The sequence below is a fragment of the Cetorhinus maximus genome, chromosome 3, assembly GCF_964194155.1.
Source record: "Cetorhinus maximus chromosome 3, sCetMax3.hap1.1, whole genome shotgun sequence".
Taxonomy (NCBI): domain Eukaryota; kingdom Metazoa; phylum Chordata; class Chondrichthyes; order Lamniformes; family Cetorhinidae; genus Cetorhinus; species Cetorhinus maximus.
The window spans coordinates 170338558-170360632 of NC_135881.1; the positions used below are offsets into that span (position 1 = coordinate 170338558).

The 22075-nt window shown below is 43.5% G+C and overlaps 1 protein-coding gene across 6 annotated transcripts in view; it reads left to right on the top strand.

Moving 5' to 3' along the window:
• The window catches only part of kdm1b (lysine demethylase 1B), a 192162-nt gene that overhangs the window by 119153 nt on the left and 50934 nt on the right, over window positions 1-22075 (top strand). For 5 of the 6 annotated variants that reach the window (XM_078539274.1, XM_078539277.1, XM_078539275.1 and 2 more), the window contains 2 exons: window positions 3505-3632; window positions 11916-12047. In XM_078539274.1, the coding sequence (XP_078395400.1) occupies window positions 3505-3632; window positions 11916-12047 (260 nt within the window). The remainder of the gene's footprint in view (window positions 1-3504; window positions 3633-11915; window positions 12048-22075) is intronic. The other variant, XM_078539278.1, reaches the window with a different exon arrangement.

A 22075-nucleotide genomic window follows, 5' to 3' on the forward strand; every position in this document is an offset into this window, starting at 1 on the left:
GGTTCTCTCTGGGAACCGCTTAACTCTGCCTGTCATCAAGGTGTTACTCCTGTGGTCTTACTTTTTGTAGCTCACAGGCACATTAATATAATCAGTAATACATCTATTTAACCTTTTTCCAGCTTTCCCTTTACCTGTATCCATCTTGTGGTAAATTGACGTTAAGTCTTATTTCTCCTTACATTTCAACTCCTGAACTACAGATTCCACATAGTTTTACCTCTAAGTTTTTTTTTCCCTGACTATCCTAAGATTCTCTTGAGTTCAGTTTCTCTATTGTCAACGAGGATCTCTGTCTCTAGATCTTTGCTTATCTCCCCCTGTGCAGTTCCAATGCCTCAGTTGATGGCCAGATTATCAAATTCATTTCCCTTAAAACAGTTTGTACATTATGCCCTCTTTCCCTAACTCATTCTCCTACTTGCCTCATACCATTTTACACATGTAACAGCTACCATCTTATCTTGTTCAGGTTGTCAGGAGAGACTTTAAAATAAATAAAATATTCTCATAACAGTTTTAAAAACAGAAATCAGGTATTGACGTGTTTTGCTTCCTTGTCTTCTCAAACATTTTATTGTCTCAAAAGTAACCCAATAAATTGTGTCTGACCTTTTAGAATTATCCCAGATTCATCAACTCGGCCAAAAATTGGATTTCTGCCAAACTTCGTCAAGGTCTTGAGCTTAGCTTCATATTTTGGGAACAGACTTTACAAATACAAAAGCTTGCAGCATTTGAATTAGTGCCAATTGTTGTCAAACATTTTAAAATGAAAATTCCCTTTTGAGAACTTTATCAAGAACCAAACCTCAAATTTTTAAACTTTGTAAGAACTGTAATTTACATTACCAAAATTAAAACAACCTATTTTTCACGTGTAATGATTTGTATCCAAGTTATAATTTCCATGTGTTTTATCGACACATTCTTTATCTTAGATGGCATCCTCGTTATTCAAGTTAACCTGTTCAATTACACTGCACTTTACATCTCAAGATTGTCCCAAATTCAAATTACAGTGCTGTTGGAATGCAGATTTCTTTTAATATTTAATTCATCTCTTCAAAAGAAACCCCATTTTATCCATTGGAACCACCTAGACCTTGTGTTTATGTCTTTTGGTTTTCCTAGAATCCTTCTGAATTTCAAGTAATTTTTTTTCTCAGAATTTTAGAATACGAACTCGTATGTATTAATCCCAATCAGCTTGGAAGCTGATGATGAGGGTTATTCCTTACTAGTCTGCAAGGGGGTGGTACAAGGGTTGGTTCATCTCAAACAAAGGCAAGCCCTGTTTTATCTTTACACTACCTTCAAATTACGATTTTTGCCAGAAATCTCAACTCAAACCTTATACTCAAAACTTTGGAATGTTTGAATAAACTTTTCCTTTAATCTAATATGGGGCTTTCGACTCTAAAGTGCTCAACTACACACACAAAAGACAATTCGGGGAAGGAAACACATTAAGGCTCACAAACAAATGCTTCCTTACACACAAACACATATATAAAGGTATGTATTTATATTCCTATAATATTGAACTTAACTCTAAACGAAGCTTCAAGTAGCAGTGGGGGGAATAAAGGGACCTTGAAGGCTCCACCTATAGGGACCTTCAAAGCTGCTGCTTGTCAATTGCTCATTTACCCCCTAGGGGTACCCGCTCTCTCTCTCTCTCTCTCTCTCTCTCTCTCTTCAGCACAAACAGCTCTTGTAACTAAGACCAATTCATTTTTTTTTAATTTACAGAAAATTCAGTAGCGGACATTTCGGGGCATTTGGGGTTCCCTTCGGAGGGGGAACCCGCGGTTCCTATCTAATAACTGAAAAAGACTAGTCACATGAGGGGACATGTCAGGGAAATTTTATTTTTCTATATTTCACATTTTTGAATTTGGCGCCGATCTCCCTGAGGCAGCACTTAGCCATGCACGTGAAAGAGCGCACTCTTGACTTAGGGAATCCGCCCCCCTCCGCCCGCACAGGGAATGCATAGTGCTTCCTGGTGGACGTCACGCTCGGTGGGCCTTAATTGGCCCGCCCAGTTAAAATGGCGGCGCGCCTGCACGTGCCCGCTCCTGAAGTCGGGGGGAAAATTCTTCCCAGGATTTGAGTACAGGTGCAAGGAGGTCTTACTGCAGCTGTACAAGATCTTAGTGAGACCACACCTGGAATATTGTGTGCAGTTTTGAAAGGTAAGAAAGGATATACTTGCCATAGAGGGATTCCTGGGATGGCAGGATTGTTGTATGAGGAGAGATTGGGTCGACTAGCCTTGTGTTCACAGGAGTTTAGAAGAATGAGGGGCAGATCTCATTGAAATGTATAAAATTCTGACAGGGCTGGACAGACTGGATGCAGGGATGATGTTTCCTCTGGCTGGGGTGTCTAGAACAAGGGCTCACAGCCTCAGGATATGGGGTAGACCATTTAGGACTGAGATGAGGAGAAACTTCTTTACTCAGAGGGTGGTGAACCTGTGGAATTCTCTACCACAGAAGGCTGTGGAGGCCAAGTCACTGAATGTATTTAAGAAGGAAATAAATTTCTGGACTCTAAAGGCGTCAAGGGGTGTGGGGTGAGAGCAGGAGTATGGCGTCGAGTAGGGGATCTGCCATGACCATATTGAATGGTGGAGCAGGCTCAAAGGGCCGAATGGTCTACTCCTGTCTCTATTTTCTGTTTCTAGAATGGCAGACGAGAGGCTAAATGACAAAAGGGTTGGTGGTGCAGGACCAAAGGGAGTAGTAATGGGCTAAGTAAAGAAACAAAAGATGTTTCTAAAGGAGGCATGAATGACAGAATGATGAACAGCTGCTGTCCAAAAGCAAAAACAAGAGTAAAACCAAAAACTGAAGAAAAAAGAAACAAAATGGGGAAGATGTCATGGTCTGAAATTGTTGCACTCGATATTTAGTCCTGAAGGCTGTAAAGCACCTAATCAAAGGATGAGGTGCTGTTTCTCAAGCCTACGTTTACATTGTAGGAAGCTGAGGACAGAGAGGTCGGCGTGAGAACAAGATGGAGACTTAAAATGAAAGACGAACAGAAGGTTGGGATTACGCTCGCAGATTGAACGGAAGTCCTTCGCAAAGCAGTCACCCAATTTGCGTTTGGTCTCCCCAATGTAGTGCAGACTTAATTGTGAGCAGCAAAAACTATATATTAACTTGAAAGAAGTACATGTACACAACTTTTACCTGGAAGGAGTTTTTGGGGCGTTGGACAGTGAGGGAGAGGAAGAGCAGGTGTTGCATCTCCTGTGTTTGCATGGAAAGGTGTGGTAAGAGTATGAGGGGTATTAAGGATGGCTGAGGAGTGGAATGGGGTGTTGCAGAGGGAACTGTCCCTTCTGAGTGCTGAAAGGGGAGGGGAAGATGTGTTTGGTGGTGGCGTCATGCTGGAAGAGGTGGAAATGGCAGAGGATGAGTGATTGTTGAATAAAGAGGCTGGCGAATAACAAAAATAAACATGCCAAGTATTTTTTTCTGTATGCAGAAAAGATTGAGGAGATCTACCAAACTTTTATCCAAGAATCTGGAGTCCAGTTCAGTGAGCTAGAAGCCAAAGTGCTACAATTTCATCTTGGCAATCTTGAATATGCTTGTGGTAGCAATCTGCAGCAGGTAAGAAATTAATTGCTAATGAATCATCTGCATGCTATAAAGAAAATGATCAATAATGGACAACATTGGTTTTAGTAAAAGCAGTAAATGTTGGAAATAGACAACATTATTAAGGTACTATGCACTACGAAAATTCATGTATTCTTCAGCTGAAGCTTAACTTCATATCTCCTTTGAAGGCTAGAAAAATTAGTTGATGTTAATTAGACAGTGTGAAAATTGATACACAGCTCAACCAACATGCTGCAGTTATTATGGCCGTAGTATTTCCAGTGACCAATAGTTTGAGATATAGAAATAGTAGGAAGGGGTGCTTGGACCTGAGAGCAAAAGGATTTTTCTGGAAGAAGTTGGAGCAATGAGAAGTGTATACTTTGGCAGCAGTGGTTCGGATGATGGAATCTGATAACATTGAATGTGGGGCAGCTGGGAGGAGCATGCTGGCATCTGTGATCATTTGAGAGTGGTCAGGAAGGAGCACAAAGCATGGTGGGTGTATAAAAACTATAATGGGATGCCTGGGATTTGTTGGTGTTAAGCAAGGCTGAAATTTGACAGTATTTTCGAGAGGGGAGATTGGAGCAAAATGGAGCCTGTAAGCCACCTGCAATCCTACCCTGCATCCCAGAACTTTTGAAATATCAGTTAGCCAGCACTGGTCAGGGTGTTGTCTTTGTTGTTTTAAGTATTTAATGCATTGTCTTTCGACTTTATTTCAAAAATTACAATATAAACATGATGCATGGTTCAAACAGTGAAGACCTGCCAGCATGGGCAGAACAGAAAGCTGCAAGTTACCAGCTATGACCCAGGAATTATCTTTTAAGTTTGTTTTTAAAAGTTCTTAAGCTGACTTTAATAGTAAAAGTGCAGTATCTCTTTTTTAGAACTTGAAATGGAAAGGAGGAACTCGGGGAAAATTACAATCATCAGGGAAGTGGTATTGAGCAAATTGTTGGGGCTGTGGGCTGACAAATCCCCATGTCTGGATGGACTTCATCCAAAGGTCTTGAAAGAAGTAGCTGGTGAAATAAAAATAGAAATAGCTGGAAAACTCAGCAGGTCTGACAGCATCTGCAGAGAGGAATACAGTTAACGTTTCGAGTCCATATGACTCCTCATCAAAACTGAGGAAAAATAGAAATGAGAAAAATAGTTGATGCACTGGTTTTAATTTTCTGAAGTTCCCTAGGCTTGGGGAAGGTTCCATTAGATTGGAAAATAGCTAATGTAACTCCTTTATTCAAAAAGGGAGGGAGACAGAAAGCAGGAAACCATAGGCCAGTTAGCCTAATGTCTGTCATAGGGAAAATGTTAGAAGCTTTATTAAAGGTGTTATTGTAGGACATTTAGAAAAAATTTAAGGCAATCAGGAAGAGTCAACATGGTTTTGTGAAAGGAAAATCATGTTTAATCAATTTATTGGAGCTCTTTGAAGGAGTCACATGTGCTGTGGATAAAGGAGAACCGGTGGCTGCACTGTGCTTAGATTTCCGGATGGCATTTGAGGAAGTGCCACATCAAAGGTTATTGCAGAACATAAAAGCTCATAGTGTAGGGGGTAACCTATTCCATCATCCCAACATAGAAGATTGGCTAGCTAACAGGAGGCAGAGAATTGGCATAAATTGGTCTTTTTCTGGTTGACAGGAGGTGATGAGTGGTGTGCCACAGGGATCAGTGCTGGAGCCTCAACCTTTTACAATTTATATATATGATTTGGATGAAGGGACTGAAGGAATAGTGGATAAATTTGCTGATGACACAAAGATAGGTAGAAAAATAAATTGTGAAGAGGACATAAGGAAGCTGCAAAGTGACATAGGTAGGTTAAATGAGTGGGCAAAGATCTGGCAAATGGAATATAATGTGGGCAAATTTAATTTTGGCAGGAAGAATAAAAAATAGCTTATTATCTAAGTGGTGAGAGATTGTAGAGCTCTGAGATCAGAGGGATTTGGGTGTCCTGGTGCATAAATCACAAAAGGTGAGAATGCAGTTACAGCAGGTAATTATGAAAGCTAATGGAATGTTATCATTTATTGTGAGGGGGATTGATTACAAAAGTTGGGAGGTTATGCTTCAGTTGTATACGGCATTGGTGAGACCACATCTGGTGTATTGTGTATGGTACTGGACTCCTTATTTAAAGAAAGATGTAAATATGTTAGAAGCAATTCAGAGAAGGTTTATTAGATTAATACCAGGAATGGGCGGGTTGTCTTATGAGGAAAGGCTAAACAGGTTAGGCTTCTATCCACTATAATTTAGAAGAGTAAGAGGCGACTTGCTTGAAGCCTTTTAAGATCTTAAAAGGGTCTTGACCGGGTGGATGTGGGGAGGATGTTTCCTCTTGTGGGAGAATTTAGAACTAGGGGTCACTGTTTAAAAATAAGGGGCTGCTCATTTAAGACAGAGATGAGGAGAAATTTTTCTGAGGGTTGCGAGTCTTTGGAACTCTCTTGCTCTAAAGGCAGTTGAAGCAGAGCCTTTGAATATTTTTAAGGCAGAACTAGATAGATTCTTGATTAAGAAGGGGGTGAAAGGTTATCAGGGGTTGGCAGGAATGTGAGGTTGAGGTTATAATCAGATCAGCCATGATCTTATTGAATGGCGGAGCAGGGTTGAGGGGCCATGTGGCCTCCTCCTGCTCTGAATTCGTATGTTCATATGTTGAAGCCAGTTCCTAGATCATCACATTTCTTGGGGAAGTACGGAATGGTGAGGGGGCAAAGGTTAGCTGGAGGCAGGCCTGGAGTAGGGTGAAGGTACTGATTCACTGGCCAAGTCAAAAAAGGTAGTGGGCCGGAGCAGAGGCAGCAGACTCTTGCATTGAGCAAGAGGTCTGATTTTCACTGTTGGGTAAATAGAGCTGGTGAGAACAGCGTCACCTGCAACTAACAGTTGCAAATAAGCAGCTTGAGGAACTAGAACTGGAATAACTAAGATGATGTAATCACTGAAAGGACTTAAAGAAAATTGAGCAGTTTGATGACAACCCACTGACAATTCCAGATGGATGGAATCATGGCACACGTGCAGCATAAAAAAAAAAACCACTGACCCAAAAGCTGAGGCCTCTAGCTTCAATGTCCCTCAAAGACAGTTGGCAGTGCTCAACCAAATCTGCATAGGACATGGGCGGTGAGGCCATATTGTCCTCAAGTGGAAGATGAAGGACAACCCAAAGTGCGAATGTGGCCATGCGTCTGAGCTCATGGAACACGTCACATCGATCTGTCCACTAAGATCTATTGCAGGAGGTGCCTCATTTCTCCCTGTGGCACCTTTGGCTATCATTATACGTATAGCCAAACTTGACATCCCATTTCCTTCCATATGAAAGTAGTACTATTGATTTGTTGCTCTTTCTACCTTGTGATAAAGCTTGTTCGAACTAGGTCTGTTGTCAGGGCTTTAAACTAACTGGGGATGGGAGTTGGTCTGCCAACAGTGGAGGGGGAAGGTTTTGGGTGATGGGAGATTTGGAAATCCAAAGAGAAAAGTCAAGGCAACAGTTTGGCGATGTGGCCAAAGATGAGCAGTATAGGATAGGAAGGGACAGTTAAACAGAATTAATTGAGCATCATCAAATAAGGTCATTGGCTTTAGGGTGATTTGAGATGTCCTGAGGTTGCAAAACTCATAATATAAATACAAGTCTTTCTTTTTCATATCGCTAGTTTTCAGTTCAAATCAACTAATTCTGGGCCCTCACCCAATTCCAGCCTCCAAATCCTTTATCATCTGTGGTTGAATGCTGCATGCTGGATTAACAATTCTTGTTTCTTGTTTCTCTTCCTGATGCTCAATCAGAATGTAATCCTGAACCAGTTCCATCAATTTAGCTCCCTCAATTCCATTTCAGTTGTCAGTAATTGAAATTGGTCCTGATCATTATCCTCCTTTTTTAATGGACTTCTTACTTGCTTGCTGTTTGAGTATTTTTTCTCCTTTCTACCACCATTTATCTTGGGTTCTATTTTTAAAATATTTGATAGATCTACAAATTCCTCATGAGTTATCTTGCTTTCCCAGCACAGCACCAATCTCCCAACATGAGTACGTGCAAGATTATTCTTTCTATCTGTCCCAAACCCCAAACTATGAAACTCATATCCATTATTTGTTTTCAGACAGACCTATGTATGAAGTAAAAGGTGGCTCCAGGTGGCATAACAATAATGAAACATCCTATATCCTGTTTCTTTTTACTGTGTAGAAATAGTCTTTTTCCTAATTTTACTGCTTTTTCTCCCTCATTATTACCAACATTGAATCATGTTAGAAATAGCCAGTACAATATATATTTTAACTTAAAATGAGATGCAGGAAGATAGTTGCAAAAGGCCAACTTAGAATAATAGAATCATACAAAATCTTGCAGCATGGAAAGAGGAGAGGAAATTTCAGTGACACCTGACCAAATGGTCTCAGTGTTGGTGACAAAGAAATCCCTGAGCTCCATGCACTTGGAGCTGAGAGTGGAGGAGATATGGGAGAGGGATTTAAGAAGGTGGCTTGAAGAAGAGAAAAGAAGCTAGGGGGTTGCCTTTGTATTCCAGGGTAATTCTGGAATAGTGAACCATTTCCGCGGATGAGCAGGATCCAATAGTGAATTGTGGTCTAGCCAGGCCTGGTCATGAATGACCAAACCAGCTGTCTGCCATATTCATTCTAGGCTGCGTCGCTTGGACTTGAAGGAGCGGAGGTGAGGGCTGTTCCAGAGGGACGGCCAGGGTGAGAATGAGTAAGTGTTTTAATGGAGATTAGAGCATCAAAGATGGAGGTGAGGGTTTGGTTGCAGATCAGTAGCTGCAGAAATGTCATGACAAATGGAAGGCCAAAGGCACAACAGTAGGGTATTTGAGAATGCAACTGAACTGAAGTAGGCAGAGTTTTTTCCAGGGGCAGCTAGAGAAGGAAGTGGGGTTTAGAGGTGGAGATTGATACAAGGAATTGATTAGAGAGGCCTTATCTGCGATTAATTATATGGGAGTAGCAAGGCCATGTGAGATGGCAAGTTCTAGCAGGTGCCATGAATATGAGTTGGCGATTTTACATGCACTGTGAGATTAAGGCACAAAAGGACAGTGAATTCAGAGGAGATGGAGAGCATGTTGAATTTAGATGGAGCTTGAAATCACCTAGGTTGACCAGAAGCTGGGAGAGGAAACCAGTGAAGATAGCTTATTGAGAAAATTGACATAGTACTTGGGCAGGTGGTAGAGAACCAGTATTTTAAATGAGAGGAGTGGAGGTGAGATACTCAAAGGAGGCAAAAATGCCAGAGGAGTAAGTGGACAGACTGGTGAGATTTGATTAAAAAAGCCACACCACCACCATGACAGTCTGGGTGAGGCGAGTGGTGAAAGATATAGCAGGCTGGAGAGGCTTAGGTTAGGGGGAAGGTGTCATTACCCCTCAGCCAGGTTTCTGTCAACGCATGGTATCCATGCAGTTATCCATAATAAGTTCATAGATTGGAAGGACGTTTTTTCACAAATGAACAGACATTCTGGATCTTAACGATGTGAATTAATTTCTTCTCATTTTTCCTCTGGTTCTTTTGTCAATTATGTTAAATCTATGACCTCTAGTTACTGGCCCTCTTTCCAGAAAAAAACAGTTTCTTCCTATTTGCCCTCTCCAAACTCCTCATTACTTTTGAACACTTCTATCAGGTCTCTTTTCAAGTTTCTCCAATCTCAACAAAATTTAAGTCACTCATTCCTGGTATCATCCTAGCAAACTTCTGTACCCTCTCTAAAATCTTGAAATTTAGAATTGTACACAATACTGCAGTACACCAGCTGAGGCCTAACCAATGATTTGTGAATGTTTAGCAGGACTTCCTAGTTCTTTTTAAATTTAGCGCCCCTACTTACAAAGTCAAATATTGTGTACACTTTGCTAACAACCGTATCAACTTGCCTTGCCATCTTCAAAGGTTTTTGAATATGCAACTCCAGTTTCCTCTGATCTTGCAACCCTTCCCCTACTTAAAATAGTACAATTTAGGCTAATTTCTTCTTCATGTCATTCCTCCCAAGTGCATTACCACATAGTTGACCATTTATCCATCAGTGTATCTCAACTTTATCCGTTAAATTACATTTACCACTTCAGTAATCTATGCCCTCCAGAAGTCTGTGACTATCCTCCTCACTACTAAGCGGCCAAGTTTTGTATCATTCACAAACTTCAAAATTGTATTCCTGAAACCCAACTCCCTAAGATCAATGCTCAAAACATCCAAAAAACATTGATTCACCACTACTCTGTCTACTACCCCTTAGCTAATTATGTACCCAAGTTACCAGAGTCACTTTAATATTGTGCTTCTTTTTTTGAATAAGTTTGTTACATGACACTTGATTTGTTAAAAGAAAATTTGATCAGGCTGGCTGCCCATTACGCTTCTCTAAGTGAAAATGAATTTTATCCTTGACAATGATTTCTAGCAGTTTTCTTTTCACTTACTTTAAACTGACTGGCCTGTAGTACCAGATTTATCTCATCATATTTTTTTGAATAGTGGTGTAACATTTTCAATCCTCCAGTTCTCTGGCACCACTCCCATTTTCAAGGAGGATTGAAAGATTGTGGTCAGAGATTCTGCTATGTCCACCTTTGTTTCCCTCAGCAACCTAGGATGTATCCCAGAAAAAGCAAAATACTGTGGATGCTGGTAATCTGAATAAAACAGAAAATGCTGGAAAAACTCGGCAGGTCTGACAGAATCTGTGGAGAGACTAGGGGCAGGTCAATGGGACTAGCGGAATTATATTTCGGCACAGACTAGAAGGGCCGAATGGCCTGTTTTCTGTGCTGTAGTGTTCTATGGTTCTATGGTTTCGAGTCCATATGACTTCTTCAGAGCTAAAGAGAGGTAGAAATGAGATGGAATTTATGCTGTTGGAGGGGGCTGGAGCAGGTAAAGTAGAATAGAAGGTCAACAGTAGGTGGGGGTTGAGGAGAGATTGACAAAGATGTCATGGGCACGACAAAGGGAGTGTTAATGGTAGTGGTGAAGACTAAAGTGGCATAAAGGTGAGAAAGCAGAATGTGATAAATGGCAGAACAAGAGTCAGCCCTTTGTGAAAGAACAGATTAAACAAGTGGCAGATGGCCGTGTTGATGGGGAAGGGGGACAATGGTTGGGGAAAAAGGATTAAAAGAAGGGATTTAAAAAGGGATAAAAATATAAGGATAAAAAGTAAAATATAAAAATAAATTTTAAAAAAATTTAAGAAGAGGGGTGAAGATGGAGGATGTATCCCACCTGGGTCAGGTGACTTGATAACTGAGTGATTACAACCCAATTAGCAGCTGCTTTCTATCTCTCTTTGTCCGAGACAATATCTCTACCACGCCTCAATTGCAATAATAAATTATTATCTTTAGTGAAACAGGTGAAAAGCACCCACTCAGTACTTTAGTCATGCCTTGTACCTTTGAGATTTTTTTCTTTGTCTATCCTTTTAATTTTTGTGTCAAAGATTTTTGTGTTACCCTCTTTGTCTTTTCTCCTACTCCATTGCAATCATTTTATATCCTTTTACAATTTCCCTTTGATTCTCTGTATTTTGTCTGGTTTTCTCTTGTATTCTATACCTGGCATTTGTCATAAATGTCCTTTCTCTGTTTTATTTTAAGTCTTTATTTCCTTTGTAATTCAGCGAGCTTTGGATGCCCTATCTTACCTCCTTATGGGAGAATGCTTGGTTTGTAGCCGAACTATCTTGGTCTTGAAGGCCTGCCATTAATCATTTAATGTTTTCTTGACCAATTTTTGTTTGCCATACACCTACGCCTGATCCCTTCTCAAATCACTCAGATTTGCTGTCTTCCAGTTCTTTATTTTCACAATTAATTTTTCTTGGTCCCTTTCTGTAACTACTTCAAACCTATTTATAAAATGATCACTTTTACCCTGATGTTCCTTCACTGAAACATGCTGCACTTACCTAACTTATTCCCCAGAGCTAGATACAACAGTGCTTCCTTCCTTGTTGGGCTAGAAATGATTAATAAAGCTCACTTGTACACATTTTGGGAATTACTCACCCTCCTTGCCCTTTATACTTTTTTCTCAGTCTATTATTCTAACTTGTTTGTTATCTTGTTGCAGTTTGATTACATAGCTGCGTTATTGCTACTTTCCCTCATACAGGCATATCTTTGCCTCTTAATACAATTGTTTCATTGTGAAAGAACAAGTCAGACGTACAAATATATATTTTTCTCCTGTTTGTGATTAACATTTGACTTTTGTTGCAGGTATCTGCTCGCTCCTGGGACCACAATGAATTTTTTGCCCAGTTTGCAGGTGACCATACACTTTTCACATCAGGTTATTCTGCTATCATCAATAAACTCGGTGATGGTCTGGACATACGACTTAACACTCCTGTAAGTTTTGGATTTTAAATTGCAGTCCTATTTATATAAAAAAAATCAAGCTGGCAAAAACTTAAGTAGTTTATTGTGGTGGTGATGCTTATAACAGGATGTATATTTTAATAGAGGTTAAGCATTAGTCCCATCAGATTGGAGCCTTGCCAAATGTATTGAACTTTAAAGAAGAATGGTATTGACTTACATTAAAGCAATTCATTTTTACTTTGTTGCTGATGGGTGTCAAAAATTGTAGTTTCATGTGTCCACTACTTCTGAATTCTGCATCTGCTGAAATTGTTCATTTCTGAGCAAGCTTATCTTCTATAACTATAATTTTGGCCTGACCATATCCTGTAAAATTTACCTCTTCCAAACCCTGAGACTTGGTGCCTTCCATTGAATTGCTGTTAGTCGCCTCTGTACATAGGTTTACTCTAATGCCACCTCTGATCTCTGTGAGGAGCAATTGTCAAGTGGGTAGAATTTCCCAATACTTTTTGCAAAATAACATGAAAACTTTTCATCTTTTGGAGTGAGTAATGAGAGGTGGAATGTTATAAGTTGGAAAGTAATTGCTTCTCAGCATTTTATTTTTTAAAAAGAATGTGTAAACCTCTAGGATGGAATTTCTTGAGTATCTTAGCATTTGGGTTTTAAATAGTGTTCCCTGTGCATAGGGATTTACTTTTGACCGCACAAAAGTTAAAAGTCAGTGGCACAGATGGAGGCCTTTCAAGTCCACGTCAGCTCTCTGTAGAGCAATCCTGTCAGTCCCATCCCTCCAATATATCCCCATAGCCCTGCAAACTTACTTTCCTCAAATGTCCATCCAATTTCCTTTTTGAAATCATTTGATCATTTGCCTCCATTTCCACTGCCCATGAAGCGATTTCCAGGTCATTGTCACTCACTGCATTAAAAAAATTCTTCCGAACCCCCCCCACCCCGCATCTTTTACCCAAAACTTAAATTTGTGACTCTTCATCTTTGTACCATCAACTAATGGGATTAACCCTGTCATAAACTTGTTCATCTCTATCAAATCTCCTCTTCCCAGTAGAGAAGAATCCCAACTTCTCCAACCAAACCTTGTAGCTAAAATCCCATATGCCTGGAACCATTCTGATAAATCTCCTTTACACCCTCTCAAGGACCTCCTCACTTCCTTCCTAAAATATGATGACCAGAACTGGGTGCAATTTTCTAGTTGTGGCCTAACCAGAGCTTTATAAAGGTTCAGCATAACCTTCCTGCATTTGTATTCAATATTTCTATTTATGAAGCCAGGATCCATATGATTTGCGAGTTCTTCTTGCCACATTCAAAGATTCAAAGGTCTATGCACATGAACTCCTAGGTCCTCTGTCATCCTTTAAAAATGTGCCATTAAGTCTATATTGCTTCTTCAAGAATCACTGGACTGAATTTTATCCTCCGTAGGCGGGCGGGTGGGCACACGCCCGACCCGATCAGACGTAAAATAGCGCGCGATGACGTCAGATGAACGCCCTGATGTCATCGTGCACTCGTGTGATATTTCCCTCGGCGAGCGGGTGCCGGAGCTGTGTCTGCCATTAATTAAGAGGCCATTAACAATCCAATTGTGTTGCCCATGCTCGTCACACAGGCAAAACGGCCAGGTGGCAAGCGACATTTTCAAAAACCTCATCCACGTTCGGGATAAAAAAAGGTTAGCAGCATTTCCAGTGTGAGTAGTGACGAGTTTGGTGCATAGTTTGTTGCTGGTGACTTATTGGTACCTGGCAGCTTCATCTCTGTTCGGGGCTTCATTCTTAGCATTTCCAGGCTTCATTCCAGGTCTCCTTGGTGTCTCCAAGGACCCCAGAGAATTCAGACCATGTGGATCCGTCGTCCTGGTAATGAGGATTGTGGTCTCCGCTGGCGGCATCTCCTCTGAGGAGGAAGAGAGGGGCAGAAGAGAGAAGAGGCCAGGTGTTCCAATGCAGCCTCCAGGGGAACAACTGGTGGGAGGAGAGGCACAGGCACAAGGGGCGTAAGGCCGGCAGGAAGTCCAAGGTGAAAGGGGCCGCAGAAGGCATCACTATCTTGCTGCCAGGGTTTACAGGCGGCGATGCAGCTACCTCAATGCTTCCGAGGTGTAATGCCGAAGGAGGCTCTGCCTCTCAAGGGAGACTGTGACCTCCATTTGTCAGACAATTGCGCCTGAGATCAACTCCGACTGTGTGGGTGGACACCCCATGCCAGTGGCTCTGAAGGTCACAGTGGCCCTCAACTTCTATGCCTCCGGCTCTTTCCAGGAGGTCAAAGGGGGATCTTTGTGGAGTCTCCCAATCAGCTATCCAAAGTTGTGTCAAGCTGGTGACAGAAGCTCTGTTCAGGCTGGTACTGACCTTTACTCTTTATCGTACGGACGAGGCCAGTCAAGCTGAGCGAGCCAGAGGCTTCACAGCGATTGCTGGGATCCCCCGTGCCCAGGGTGCAATTGACTATACACATGTGGCCACCAAGGCACCAGCGGGTCAGCCGGGTGCCTTCGTCAACAGGAAGGGATTCCACTTGATGAACATGCAGATAGTGTGTGACCATAGGACGCAGATTCTGCAAGTCTGTGCAAGGTAGCTGACAACACCTGTGACTTTTACATCCTGAGACGCTGCCAGGTGCCGAAGCTCTTTAGTGATCCAGCCCGACTGGACGGATGGCTGCTGGGTGATGAGGACTATCTGTTGTAGAGGTGGCTCATGACGCCTCTCTGCCACCCAAGGACAGAGGCAGAGAAGCATTACAATATGAGACATGCTTCTACAAGGGCAGTGGTAGAGAGGGCAATAGGTCTTCTCAAGATGCGCTTCTGATGCCTGGACCATTCAGAGGGAGCACTAGAATACCCCCCAGAACGGGTGTCACTGATCATGGTTGCATGCTGTGCTCTCCACAATCTGGCACTGGCAAGGGGCTCCCGCTGGAGGGAGAGGCTCTTGATACAGCTGCACAGGCCACAGATGATGAATCCAGTAGTGAGTCAGAAGAGGAGTACGGTGAGGAGAACACTGAGGGCATGGAGGCAGATTTTGGTAACCTCCAGGGAGGCAGGGACACAAGGGCTTGATCCAACGCTCCTTCAGCTAGGCTACCAAAGATCAGCTTCAACCGCATACCAGGGCTGTCACCTTCATCCTGGATGCCTGAAAGGACCTTTCATTTGAACCCAAAGAACACTCGGTGCCTGTGCAATAAAGTTCAGAGTCACTTCCGTCCAGCATTACATATTGGCGTACCCTGCACCAATAAAATAAAAAGGTGAAGAATACTCAGGCCACAACAACAAAAACAAAATTGATCTAATTTTGACAATTCCAAACAATTTACATGATCTTCTCTGGCTTTCATTCCCAGACCAGTACAGGTAAAGTAAACATATATGAACATAAAATCACCTGTGAACAGTCCCTCTTGAGCTCATGGTGCCTTTAACTTACTTTTGCGAGTGCTACGTCTTAGTGCCTCCCCCCACCCCCCTCGCTGGCACCGGCATTGGAGGCAGCCTGCTGACTTTGCTGTCTTGTTGGCCTTGATGACCTTGGCAGTTGCCCTCTGGCCAATGGGGCCTGTGCTGGCCCCACCTGGGAGGGAGCGGCCAGTGCCAATGCTGGCATCTCCCTAGTCATCGCAGCCTCATCAGATGCCATGGTCACTGGGCAGAGGGGCACAGGAGCTAGTGCCGTCATCCAGAGCTCCCTGAGAGGAGCCCGCAGAGACGACAAGCAGCTCGTGTGCTAACTTGAGGTCGCTCTGGACCTCCCTGCTGGGATACTGGGTGCCTCATCCATCTCCCATCCTGGCACTGGCCACATGAGGTCAGTGCCTGTGTGAGGGCTTGCAGGTCCAAGCGCAGCCCCCAGAACCCCTGATCCTGTTCCTGGAGCTGCCTCTCCATGAGAGTCGCCACTCTCTCAATGGAGGAGGCAGTCCGCTCGGCCATGAGGGTCAACGCAGTTCTCATGCTCTGCATGGACTCCTCCATAACAGAGACCATGGCATGCATACCCTCATGGATCTCCGCCAGATCCTCACGCACATCTCGCTGGATATCCAGCACTTGCCGCCTAATGGACGACAGGGGCTCATCGTCAGCCTTTGACTGAGCATCACCCTGGCCCCAGCAGTCCTCTGACTGCTGGCGCCCTGGGCATTTTCTGCCTCTGCCCCCGCCTGCACCTCAAGTGAGTGTGAAGTGCCCTCACCAATGTGCACTGAGATATTAGCCACCAATCTAATGCCCACCGAGGCGCTGGTATCTGCACTGGTGCCTGCTTCAGAGAGCGGGTGTGACGCAGGTGCAACTGAAGCTTGGTCCTCCGGTGTCAGGGGTAGCCCTTCGGGGTCTGCAGAGTGAATGCCAGTGGCGAACCTAAAAGAGAGAACAAAGACATGTCATTAGTTAAAGTCATCATATTGTCACTGTGCATGCCAGGCATACAAAGGTGATCTGCATTATGGTGCTATTGTCTTTCAATGATCAATGGGGACTCCAGGTTCAAGGCTCACATCAATGAAGGGACTACACTGGAATTTTTACACAAGCCGAAAGTCTCACCTCTTTGCACTGCACTCTTACCTTCATCTGGCACCCCCACCTCTCCATGCCCGGTTGCGCTTGGAGCGTGCTGGCTCGCAACCTCCAGGGCGTCTTGCTCGACCCTGCTGAGCAGCAGGAGGTTAAGCGGCCCTCGCCTGTATGTGCCCTCTCTGCTTGGTTATGGCTTGTCTTCCCCTGAAAGAACAGAGGAGCATTGATTAGTCCACTCTCTACCAGCAGCGCCATTGCAGCCTGGCCAACTCCAGCTGAGGTGCACCTTGCAGGGCACATCCGAGTTGTGGCCCTCGAGCTGCAAGGCACTCAGTCCAAGCAGCTAGGGCTCACCCCTTTGGCCAACTCCGGCGTCATTGACAGTTGGCACTCAGACTCTAGCACCCATGAGGTCCACGGGGGTACGGCCAGCCTTAACACTTCTACACACTGACCTATGCTAACACGGTACTCACCCTTCCTGAGGGCAGCAGGTCATTGAACCTCTTTTGGCACTGCACCTATGTGCGCTGCACCACGTCATGGCTGCTCACTATTGCTGCCACCTCCTCCCATGCTCTCTTTGTGAGGTCCGGTGGCCTCCTCCTCCCATCTCTGGGGACAAAGGTGTCCCTCCTGCCAGCCAACTCCTCCAGGAGGGTGGCGAGACACTCATCGGAAAAGTGGGGGTCCGAATGCCCACCTGACCTGCCATGTCCAGCCGCACTGGACTCTACTGGGAATGCACAGGAGACGTCCTTCCATGGCAGCCTTTCAGGGGCTGCCTGGGCCACTTTTAAACCAGCCACCGGGTTGCCATCGGACTTTGCAGCCAACAGGCCCCCGCCACCATTCGGCCCTTTCTGGCCAGTGCAGAGCCACGTTTCATGCTGGGCAGGCCTGAATTCGCCCACCAGCGTGAAATCGTGTTCGGGGGCCGATCGCGGGCGGTGGACCATTTCCTGGCTGCTCCTGGGCCCGCCCACCGCATCCACCCGACGACCTCAAAATCCTCCCCACAGAACCTTTACAGTGCAGAAGGAGGCCATTCAGCCCATCGAGTCTGCACTGGCTCTCTGAAGGAGCATTCTACCTCATCCCACTCCCCTGTCTTATCCCTGTAACCCTACACATTCTCTCTTTTCAGGTAGCAATCCAATTGTCTTTTGAATACCTCAACTGAATCTGCCTCCTCCACCCTTTTCAGGAAGTTTGTTCCAGACTCCAACCACCCTCCTGGGTAAAAAATTTTTTCCTTGCATCACATTCACTCCTTTTGCCAATTATTTTGAATCTGTGCCCTCTACTTCTTGATGCTCTCTTGAGTGGGAACAGTTTCTCACTATTTACCCTGATCATAATCCTATGCTATCCCTATCCAGCTCTTTGCAAGAGCAACTCGGCTATTCCCACACCCTTGCCTTTTCCCTGTAGCCCAGCAATGGTTTTTTCTTCAGGTATTTATCTAATTCTCTTTTGAAAGCCACGATTAAATCTGCCTCCACCAGATTTCAGGCAATGCATTTCGGATCCTCACCACTCTGCATAAAAAGCTTTTTCCTCATGTCTCCTCTGGGTCTTTCGCCATTCACCTTAAATGGGAGTCCTCTGAACCTTGAACTTTTCACCAATGGGCAGTTTGTTTCCATCTGCTCTGTAATTTTGAACATCTCTTTCAAATCTCTTCTCAACCTCTCTTTAAGAAGAACAGTCCCAGCTTCCCCAATCTAACCACGTAACTGAAGTCTCTCCTCCCTGGAATCATTGTCATAAATCTTTTTTTGCACCCTCTCTAATATCTTCATGCCCTTCCCAAAATGTGATGCCCAAAATTGGGCACAATACTCCAGTTGAGGCTAAACCACTGTTGTGTACAGGTTGACCATAACTTCCTTGCTTTTGTACTCTATGCCCCTAGTTATAAAGCGCAGCAACCCATATGCCTGATTAACAGCTTTCTCAAGATGCCCTGCTACGTTCATCGATTTGTGCACAAATGCCCCTAAACCCATCTGCTCTTGCATCCCTTTTAGAATTGTATTCTTTATTTTATATTGCCTTTCCTCGTTCCTCCTCCCAAAATATATCACTTAACATTTTTCTGCATTATGTTTCATCTGGCACTTTTCCATCTATTCCACCAGCCTGTCTATGACCTCTTGAAGTTTATCCACTATCCGCCTCTCAGTTCATGGTGCATCCAAGCTTTGTGTTATCTGCAAATTTTGAAATTGTGCCCTGCACACCCGAGTCTCGGTAATTTAATATAGGTCAGGAAAAGCAGTTATTCTCATACAGACTCCTTGGGAACCCCACTATATACCGTCCTCCAGTCCGACACCTACTATATACCATCCTCCAGCCCGACACCCATCTTATACTGTCCTCCAGTCCGGCACCCACCGTAAACCGACCTCGAGTCCGGCACCCACCATATACCGACTTCCAGTCCGGCACCCACCGTATACCGACCTCCAGTCCAGCACCCACTGTATACCGACCCCCAGTCTGGCACCCACTGTATACCGACCTCCAATATTGAAGACAATGGGATTGAAGGAGCAGGAGTGGATTTCATGGACAAGCTGAGCTCAGAGTCGGTATATAAGAAAATAGGAGTGAAAAATGCGACCTCAGGGCTAGGGGAGAGGTGGACTCCGACGGTATGTTTGGGCCAGTGGGCTTAATGGACAGAGGGAAATGCTTGAGGCAGTTGGTTAGATAGTCCCAGCCTTAATAACCGACAAGTCCATGTGCACCTCCCACTTATTAGTGAGGGTGGAGGGGGCAGTAGAGAGCATTTTACAAATAAGGTTGTTAGTGCATTCCAGGATGATTGGTTTTGTCAGAGGAGAGCTGGACCTGATAGTAATTTAAATCATTACTGGGGTGATATATAGCATAACTAGTTGAAGTCATAATATAGCAATGGATATATATTGAAATATATATTAGAAACTTGAAACCTAATTAGTCAAATTAAAACAAAATAAATGTGGCAGGGCAGATGATGTCTTGCAGCTGTAGCATTTGCAAGTTGAAGGGTAGCTATGTGATCTTTGGCAACCACATCTGACCTTTATTTGACTAGATCCTAAGCTCTGGAACACCTTCCTACACCTCCCTGCATCAACTTTCTCCTTTAAGAATATCACAGAATCACAGTGCAGAAGAGGCCCTTTGGCCCATCAAGTCTGCACCGACACGTGAGAAACACCTGAATCCTTGATCCTTGAAGCCTACCTCTTTGACCAAGCTTTTGGTCATGTGACTCAACATCTCCTTGCATGATTCGGTGTCTTATTTTGTTTTATAATGCCCCTGTGAAGTCCTGGGGCATTTTATTGCTTTAAAGGTGCTATATAAATATAAGTTGTTGTTGGTTATCATCATTGTTACCTCTAAGCTGTGTAGCTGCACCATTCCCACTTAAGCAGAGCACAAATGTTGGCCTCTTTAAGCTGTGTCATGTGCGCAGCTCCACAAGAAAATGTAAAAGGGACACGCACTTAAATGAATAGGCCGTGAGCAACAAAAAAGAATTAGAGGAAAGGCTGACTGCCATCTTGATACTGAAAGCAGACTATTCTGGAGGTGTGTATCCACAGCCTACGGTACTTACTATTAAGTTCTCTTTGTTTTAACCCTTGTGCACCAAGACAAAAAAGGAATAAGCCAAAAACTTTATATGTGACAGTTGAACTCTGAAGGAAGAGGATGAGAGGAGGATAACAGCTTTTGAAATATGGGTAAAGCAGAGAATGCTCATAATCAGCTTGATGGACAGACAGACGAATGAGTGTTAGATCAAAATATAAGTTAAGGAATCAGAAGAGCAGCTACGTACAGTTAGAGAGACAAAGATAACCAACAGTTGAAGGAGAAACTGAGGAAAATAAAAAAGAAGAGGAAAAAGAAAAATCAGATGGATGAATAGGATTGAGATATGGACTAAGAGAGGCTTGAAGAAAACTAGAGAAGAAGCAAGGCGATGCCAACAGCCCCACTAAGGCAATGGCAACAAAGAATGGATGATACATTCTAGACAAAAATGTTTCTTATTTGTCGCAAGTAATACCTGTGATTTCTTTAATTTTTCCTTTCCCATTTGTTATAAGAGTTCAAGGCATGTCAAATCCTCTTTTTATTCCCAAGCCTCCTTGCAACTGGCAATCATCCAGCAGATTCCTCTGTCAACTCCCAGGCAGCCAGAGTTTTGAGCATTTCATGTTCAAGTGTTCCATTCAAGAGTTGATGGGAAATATCACTAAGCTACAGCTCTGACAGACACAATTATAGAAGACCTCCCAGAAGATATTGTTATCATTCTTTGGGGCATTTAACTTCCATTACCCTTGTGGATGTGAAGTAATCTTTGTGGCTTGGGTTAATGTGTACTTGTTTGAAGCCTTTAAAGATCTGCCTGATGATTGTGAGAAATAGAATACCCATGAAGCACAAGGGCCCTGTTGTGTTTGACTGCAAATTAAAATATTTGGACAAATTGTAAGATGTAACCCTCTACCCCGACATGTTACTCTACTGTTCGGACATGAGAGCTACGAGAAATAAGGAGACAACACTGAAAGCTCAAATTAAACATTAGTGTCTTTACTAGGTTTGAGCAATACAATACACGTCTTAAAATACACATGTTAACAATATACCTGTTAACAATTTGCCCGTCAGCTGCAAATATGTTACAAGGAATCATACATATGATCACCCAGTGAGCAGTCACCACCTTGCTGATTGGACCGAATTACTCTTTGCAATGATTCTTATATGTTTCTTTCTAAGATGGGCAGGATGTTTCATTGCTGTCCTGTCAGAATCCGCCTTGAACTACAATTGTACAAAGAGATATCTAATTCTTTGTTCAAACTTCGGTATAAGAGACTGCCTTCATTAAGAGTATCTGTTTAAACCTCCTTTAGCAACCCCATTCCTCATAAATGCTGCAACTATATTTCAGATATTTATCAATAAATATGACTGCAGTTTCTTTTCCTAATCTCTCGCGCGCACTCTCTTTCTCATGGACTCTCTCTCTCTCTCTATTACTCATGCACACACGTGCACACAGACCCACTTCAAAACCACAAAACAATTGAACAATCCAAGTCCCTTAAATTACTGACTTCTTAGAAACTGTTACTTGGAGAATGAAGGACAAAGTTAATCTGACAAAGCATATAAATAAATCATGTCAGAGCCTGCACATCAGCGCTTAAAATGTCGTGCGAGCGTCCTGACCTCAGCACGCGGCATCGCGATATTTAGGTCAGCAGGTGCGCTATGCAGCGGGACGCGCGCCCGCCATTAATTAAAGTTCTCGTTAAGGCCCTTAACTTGCCAATCAGTGAGGATTTTGAGGGGCCCATGCGAACTTCGGCTTGGTGCACGGGCCCAACGGGCAGGAGGGTAAGTGATTTTTTATCAAAATTCATGCAATGGCAGGATATGTGGACTCAGAGGGGTTATTCAT